The 8,463-nt window shown below is 43.9% G+C and overlaps 1 protein-coding gene across 1 annotated transcript in view; it reads right to left on the bottom strand.

The window, feature by feature from the left end:
- Positions 1-8,028, bottom strand: part of LOC130357503 (interferon alpha/beta receptor 2-like) — an 89,531-nt gene extending 81,503 nt beyond the window's left edge. Inside the window, exons 1-4 of the mRNA XM_056560200.1 lie at positions 7,983-8,028; positions 6,295-6,363; positions 5,629-5,761; positions 1,222-1,394 (exon numbers count right to left, since the gene is read on the bottom strand). Coding sequence (XP_056416175.1) covers positions 1,222-1,394; positions 5,629-5,761; positions 6,295-6,343 — 355 coding nt within the window. The 5' untranslated portion in view covers positions 6,344-6,363; positions 7,983-8,028. The remainder of the gene's footprint in view (positions 1-1,221; positions 1,395-5,628; positions 5,762-6,294; positions 6,364-7,982) is intronic.
- Positions 8,029-8,463: the final 435 nt, after the last annotated feature.

Raw genomic sequence — 8,463 nt, forward strand, 5'->3', positions numbered from 1 at the left:
TTCCCCCACTCCATCTCTTGCACAGACTTTGGACTCCTGCAGGCCTGGCAGAAGTCTGAAATCAGGAAATGCAGTCTGAAGTGCTGGGGGGGGGGGAGGGGGGAGAATTGTGCAGCCTTAGCCAATCATAGCTCATCTCACACTGAACTGCTCTAAGCCGTGTGTAGCAGAGTAAGGGAGGAAGTTCTCCCCTGTATGGCTTCAGATGATGTCACGCTTGCTGGTGAACGCCCCTTCCCAGTCTGTGAATCTTACTGAGCAGAAAATACCGAGCAAGATCAAGGTAGAAAATTGAAAAAATTATAAAAAATAAAGGCAGAGGGTGGTTTATCATGATGGGGGCAGTGAACTGGGAGGATTCGGAAATGTAACAAGATCATGGAGGCCATATTAGTCTATGGGTGGTGGATACAGCAGTGCAGTGCATTCAGCAGAAATGTATTGAGCTTTTGAATGGCTTTTCACGATTGATCCATGTACCAGTGCTCGCCCTATTAGTTCTGATCTATGTGTAATAGAGTTCAAAAGGGGTCTGGATGCATTCTTGGAGAATAATAACATCGCTGGTTATGTATACTAGATTTATAGGGACAGAACGTTGATCCAGGGATTTATTCTGATGCCATATTTGGAGTCGGGAAGGAATTTTTACCTCTAGTATGAGGGTTTTTTGCCTTCCTCTGGATCAACTCAGTAGGGACTCATTAGGGATACAGGTTGAACTTGATGGACTCTGGTCTTTTTTCAACCTCATGAACTATGTTACTATGTTCCTATGTTATATAATGGTTTGTAATAAATTTACAGTGACGTAGGGAGCGGGGCCCATGCTAGATTTTGCTTTAGGTCCATAGAATTTCTTTTTACATCCCTGCAGTCAAAGGATATTTTTGATTACATTACAATAAGACTGGTTACTATTTACCCTGAATAGTTACAGTATTGTAAGGCTTAGACAATAGACAGGTGATTCTCCTGTTATACAAGTATAATGCATAGTGGAGGGTCCCATGTGAATGAGGTTGGTCTAATAACTTCACACATATAAGGAATATAGTAATAATGCATTTTCCAATAATAAAAATCAATGTTTGCATAAATCTTAGAGCCCACTGCTGCGTCTTTGCATTATTTGCAATAATATACAGTAGTTGCCACGTCGGCTGTTATGAATCCAAGTAGGCTGACTAGACGTATAGACGTAAACATACGTGAACTTACTGTCCATTAGTGGATTTAGGGGCTTTGGTAAGATTGTTAAGTTTGTTCTTTCATAGTGAGTAAAACTTTGAACTCCTGTGACGTACTCTTCTAAAATGTCCGTGAAATCCTTTGTCAGGTCACAGCGTTGTGTCGTGATATTAGTGCACTTTTTAGCTCGAACAAAAGGGCTACTGCAAGAAAACAAAGAGGAAGTCATGGGTTAATAAGTGTTGGAAATGAAAGGGAGTGTGTCATCAGAAAATCAGTTCCAGGACATGTACAGCTTGCTTTTATACCCATAGCGGGACATTTATCAATGTTGGTGTAAGGGAGTAAAGATTTTACCTGTTTGCTTGGTGTATTGTTTGCACAGCTGCTCAAAATATACCAAAAAGGCGCATGGGACAAAATTTTGCTCAATTATAGATGCCAGTGGGCTGCAGAGATTGGTTTAAAGGGGTACTCCACCCCTAGACATCTTATCTGATTGAGGGTGTCCCGCCGCTGGGGACCCCCGCGATCTCCCTGCTGCACCCAGTGCCCCGCTCGTGACATCACGGCCACGCCCCCTCAAAGCAAGTCTATGGGAGGGGGCGTGATATCACAAGCCTCCGCCCTGCATCGCCAGTCATCCGGCACCAGATGTCTGGTGTGCCGCAGCCAAGATCGTGGGGGTCCCCAACGGTGATACCCCCGCGATCAGACATCTTATCCCCTATCCTTTAAACTGCAGGGAGATTTAGAACACTGAAGTGGTGTAAAGCCAATAATAAATGTGCCCCATAGAACTAGGGTTGCCACCCTGCCGGTATTTTACCGGCACAGCCGGTATTTTCATCTACATTCCGGGCTGTGCCGGTAAGTTTGGATGAAAAATACCGGCCATGCAATGGCCGGTATTTTTCATTCACTGACAGGGGCGGACGGAGCAGCATCCCCAGAAGAGCACTGCTTTCATGACCGGCCGTACAATGCCCAGGTCTGACACCAGCAGCCTGTGACAGGGAGAGCTCCGTGCGATGACAGGAAGAGACTGTACAGTGCTGGGGAGGGGGCGTGCACCTCCTGTCTCCTGTCTCCCCCTCCCCCGCCTTCCCTCTGCCCCGTGCAGTCTTACAACCCTCCATAGGCAGAGCAGGGAGGGGAGAGGCCGTGTATTCTGTCTCCCTCTGCAGCGCAGGGCGGGTGAGTGTCTGTGTGTATATGTGTGTGTGTATATATGTGTCTGTGTATACATGTGTCTGTGTGTATATATGTGTCTGTGTATATATATGTGTCTGTGTATATATATGTGTCTGTATACATGTGTCTGTGTATGTGTCTCTATGTGTCTGTGTATATATGTGTGTGTGTGTGTGTGTGTGTGTGTAGGGGGGGGGGGGGGGGGTAAACTGCCTAATCTGGGGGACAACTATGCTGCCTAATCTGGGGGACAACTGGGGTACAACTATGCTGCCTAATCTGGGGGACAACTATGCTGCCTAATCTGGGGGACAACTATGCTGCCTAATCTGGGGGACAACTATGCTGCCTAATCTGGGGGACAACTATGCTGCCTAATCTGGGGGACAACTATGCTGCCTAATCTGGGGGACAAGTATGCTGCCTAATCTGGGGGACAACTATACTGCCTAATCTGGGGGACAACTGGGGTACAACTATGCTCCTAATCTGGGGGACAACTGGGGTACAACTATGCTCCTAATCTGGGGGACAACTGGGGTACAACTATGCTCCTAATCTGGGGGACAACTATGCTCCTAATCTGGGGGACAACTATGCTCCTAATCTGGGGGACAACTATGCTTCCTAATCTGGGGGACAACTATGCTCCTAATCTGGGGGACAACTATGCTGCCTAATCTGGGGGACAACTATGCTCCTAACCTGGGGGACAACTATGCTCCTAATCTGGGGGACAACTATGCTGCCTAATCTGGGGGACAACTATGCTGCCTAATCTGGGGGACAACTATGCTCCTAATCTGGGGGACAACTATGCTCCTAATCTGGGGGACAACTATGCTCCTAATCTGGGGGACAACTATGCTGCCTGATCTGGGGAAAAACTACCCGACCCTCCACAATATTTTTAGTTTCTCATGTGGCCCCATGGGATAAATAATTGCCCACCCCATTCCTCCTCAACCCCAGACATTCCTTAACCTGGAGCCGCCCGGGGAAAGGAGAAAGTGAAGACAAGAGACTGGTGAGACCTCTCTGCAAAATTGTGTATTTAATGCAGTGTTTCCCAACCAGGGTGCCTCCAGCTGTTGCAAAACTATTACTCCCAGCATGCCCAGACAGCCTTTGGCTGTCCGGGCATGCTGGGAGTTGTAGTTTTGCAATAGCTGGAGGCACCCTGGTTGGGAAACACTGATTTAATGTTTTAATGTATGAAACTATCTGCTGCGCTCTGTATCTAATCCTGTCATGTGCGATACTGTCTGCTGAGCCTGTGTATCTAATTCTGTCATGTGGTATATGAGCCTGTGTATCTAATCCTGTCATGTGCGATACTGCCTGATGAGCCTGTGTATCTAATCCTGTCATGTGCGATACTGTCTGCTGAGCCTGTGTATCTAATCCTGTCATGTGTGATACTGTGAGCTGAGCCTGTGCATCTAATCCTGTCATGTGTGATACTGTCTGCTGAGCCTGTGCATCTAAATCTGTCATGTGTGATACTGTCTGCTGAGCCTGTGTATCTAATCCTGTTATGTGTGATACTGTCTGCTGAGCCTGTGCATCTAATCCTGTCATGTGTGATACTGTCTGATTAGCCTGTTTATCTGACGTTGCGCAGGGGGACGTCACTCGTCATCAGAGAGAGCCAGCGTTGCTGTCGCGCACCACCACTTCCGCCGCTGCTGGCATAAATAGGGTTTTGGTAGGTATTCTCTAAATGTAATTTTTTTTGTGCGATATAGGAAAATTCCCCCCACATATATATTGTATCCCTCCAATCCCCTATGCCATTTCTTAAACCCCCCTCCCATCCCCCATGCCATTTCTTAAACCCCTGATCCCTCAGCCCCTGTGCAATCTGGCCCCTCCCCTTTTGTAGCTCCACCCCCACATAGCCACACCCATGACCGGTATTTTTCTGAGGGAAAGGTGGCAACCCTACATAGAACCCATGCACACTACAGAAACCCCATTTGGAATTAGAACGGATTTTGCTTACAGCAGAAGTTCCATATTGGAATTTGATTCTGTTGAAAGAATGAACACTTCATTTTTGAACAGTTCATTATTTTTGGTGGAATCCTCCCAGAAAAGCTTTTTATTTAATAGGACTGTAATAGACGTGTTGGTCTCTTGCTCTGGAGCAGCTCCAGCCCTTCCTGTTCGTCTGTGGCCTCGCCTGTCACCATGACAACAATCAGGAGATGTAGGCGACTGGTCAATCAAGTCCAGTATGAGCATCCACACTATCCTAAGCTGTCTTATTTAAGCTGCACTCTGTCTCCATGTTCTTACCTGTGATAAAGGATATTTTCCTTATCTCTTGCTCTGGTTTGCTATCCCTGTGTAACTTGTGTATATTCTTGGCCTGTTTCCTAACAACTCTAGTGCATTTTGATTGTGATCCACACCGCTCTCTCTGTTACTGACTTGGCTTGCTTGACCCTAATTAGATATTTGTTTGTGCCTACCCTGTTTGTAAGTGCTCCAATAACTGTTTTCTCTGACTTCCATACTGTATTGTTTGTTCCTTTGACTTCACTACGCCCTGCACCTTAGTAGAGTAGGGGCCGGAAACGTGGTTGGGTACACCCTATTAAGGAGGTGGGCACCCCATTAGGCAGGGAGAGAAAATGTGAGTCAGTTCAGGGCCACACTTATCCCTGCCCACAGTGACAGGGACTTTGATTTTTAATGCTTATTTCTGCTGTAAAATTGAGCATGAAGGTCTGATTTTTTTTTTGAAGAATTTCTTCACTGTGCATGACACCTTACTTTTATCCAACTGTGTCTACAGCTCTTAGTATCAAATATAGCTAACAGAATCCATTCAATAAAACTATGCTAGTAAGATGTAGCCACCAAATGGCCTTCAAATGTGCAAAAAAAGATGGAAATAATAATAAAAAAACATTCGTTTTCATGATGACCCTAGCATAAGATACCATGGAAACTATGTGACGAGCAGGGACTCCTGTTATTTTGACAGGAGTCCCTGCTCTTATGCAGTTAATAGCGATGCATAGCATCGCTGTTAACTGCATAAGAGCAGGGGCTCCTGTTAAAAAAACTATATGGTTCATGGAGGTAATTGATGATGTTATGGATCGCTACTTAATCCCTTATACACCATGGATCTGGCACACTTCATCTGGCACAGGACACGTAGGGCCAAATCCGTATCAGCCATTGAATCTAAAACACATTCAAACCAAGAGAGGCTTTTCCAAGACCTACTGATTGAATTGAGTCGAGTAGAAGACATCATAGTAGATAAGAGGTCCATCATTTGGTTCATTCCAGGTCAGGATGTGCTGAAAATTTTGAGACTGGAGTTTGAGGTTTGTTGGTGGTAGTAAGAACAACGATACTGTAGGGACAAAAAGAAATAATCCTATTATTAGCTATAAAAAATAATTAAATCCCTCAACCCAAGAATAATTCATCTTAAGAGGATGTACGTAGTGTTGAGCGGCATAGGCCATATTCGAATTCGTGATATTTTGCGAATATATCGACGAATATTCATCATATATTCCCTAAATTCGCATATTCGTAATATTCGCGTTTTATTTCCGCATATGCGAAAATTCGCGCATGCAAAAATTAGCATATGCGGAATTTGCATATACAATTTGCATATGTGAAAATTTGCATATGCGAAAATTTGCACGCCAGTCTCACACAGTAGTATTAGAACCTTCTTTACACCACACAAGCTGGAAGCAGAGAGGGTGATCACTGTGATGTGTACTGTGAAAAAACAAAACAAAAAAACCTGAATATTCATAATTGCGAATATATAGTGCTATATTTGCGAATATTCGCAAATTCGCGAATATGCGATATTCTCGAATAAAATTCGCGTTGCGAATATTCGCGAGCAATACTAGATGTACGTACCTAACAGAGGCTGAAGAGACAGGTGCAGTAATGCTTGTAGTCCAGTCATCCCTGGATCAGACACCAGATCTATGGGGAAAACAACATTCATGACATACTATATTATATTAGAGCAGAGTTTTTCAACTTGTGTGCCTCCAGCTGTTGCAAAATTACAACTCCCAGCATGCCCGGACAGTCTGTCCAGGCATGCTCGGAATTGTAGTTTTGCAGCAGTGTCAAGAAGACTGCTCAAGTGTCAAGGAGACTGGGCCAAGTTGCTTAAAGGGGTTATCCAGGAAAAAAAAAATGTTTAAATGTCAACTGGCTCCAGAATGTTAAACTGATTTGTAAATTACTTCTATTAAAAAAATCTTAATCCTTTCAGTACTTATGAGCTTCTGAAGTTGAGTTGCTCGTTTCTGTCTAAGTGCTCTCTGATGACAAGTGTCTTGGGAACCGCCCAGTTTAGAAGCAAATCCCCATAGCAAACCTCTTCTAAACTGGGCGGTTCCCAAGACACGTATCATCAGAGAGAACTTAGACAGAAAAGAACAACTCAACTTCAGAAGCTCATAAGTACTGAAAGTAATAATATTTTTTAATAAAAGTAAATTACAAATCTGTTTAACTTTCTGTAGCCAATATATATATATATATATATATATATAAAAGTTTTTTCCTGGATAACCCCTTTAAGTGCCTCTGTATTGTGTAAGATTTGGCGACACGGTTTGATGCCGTATATGTCAATCAACCAGGAAAAAGATGGGGGGAGGACCTAGGAGGCAAGCAATACTGTGGAATTGAAACAGTTCAGCCCCGCCTCCTTGATACTTGAGCCCAGAGAGAAAATCCTCATTTTATAAGTTTTGGCAAACTAAGGCTGCTTTCACACTATGAAAAGAACCTGTTATATAACACCCGTTATAAAATAGCGGGCGATCGCGGGTTAAACCGCCATTAGAAAATCCCTAACATACGTTAGAAAATCCCATAATAGTCTATGGGATTTTTCTAATAGCCATTTTAACCCGTTATCGCCCGTTATTCAGAACGGGCGTTATTTTATGACGGGAGGTTGAACGAAAGAAATAGTGCATGCACTATTTCTCCCGTCATAAAATAACGCCGATATGAATAACGGGCGATAACGGGATTTTCTAATGGCGGTTTAACCCTGCGATCGCCCGCTATTTTATAACGGCTGTTATATAACGGGTTCTTTTCATAGTGTGAAAGCAGCCTAACAAAGGTATGTGTGATGTAACTCTCCTGTCACCTAGTTGATGGTGTCTGCAGCTTATATCATTAATATGAGACAGATTCCATTTAACTTGAAAGCGTCAAGGAGGTGGAGCTGAGCTTCTCAAGTGCCACAGCCTGGCAGGCCTTCTTTCCTGCCCTCACCTCTCAGCCCCTCCTTGATTGACATATAGGGCTCTGTAGATCTGGGAGGGTCTGGGAGCTGAGGGTAAGCGAATAGACATGCCAGTCTATAACTCAGCCCCACCTCTTTGACATTTGAGCTCTTAGAATTAAATACAGATTCCCTTTAAATGGACACTGTAAGAATCTAAAACTTTTTAAATGTTGTACATCATGGCAAAACATTAACCTTGCTATTGTACTTCATAAAAAAATGTAACTCCTTTTTATAGAAATCATGGCTTATGAAAAAAATAAATAAACACTAGGGGTCACGATACCATCCAGAACATGATCTTTGTCCCAGCTGAAGCACAGGCTGGAACAAAGTCCAGGAAGTGAGGGCGGGACTAGCACTCCTCTGTGCTCACTCCTGTCCTATCAGATTGCAGCATGTTAACAGAAAGGAGGGGGTTACAGAAGCCTGCAGTCATTTCATAAGAGACCCAGCACAGCTGACTCAGGGAGGAAGGGAATACATGGTGTGTGAGGACAGGCTCAGTGCTTGAGCAGTGGATATCAGAATGAGTGTGCAGCAAAACAGAAGGATTTGTACGGTAAGCCAAATACAGAAGGTAGACACATAAAAGACACATAAAGCATCTGCATGGCCTTGTGAGTGACATATATAAGCGTTATTTTTTTTTCTGTGATATGATAGGTACTCTTTAACCCCTTAAGGACTCAGCGTTTTTCCGTTTTTGCATTTTTTCCTCATCACCTTCTAAAAATCTTAACGCTTTCAATTTTGCACATAAAATT

This window comes from Hyla sarda, chromosome 2 (assembly GCF_029499605.1).
Source record: "Hyla sarda isolate aHylSar1 chromosome 2, aHylSar1.hap1, whole genome shotgun sequence".
Lineage (NCBI taxonomy): Eukaryota > Metazoa > Chordata > Amphibia > Anura > Hylidae > Hyla > Hyla sarda.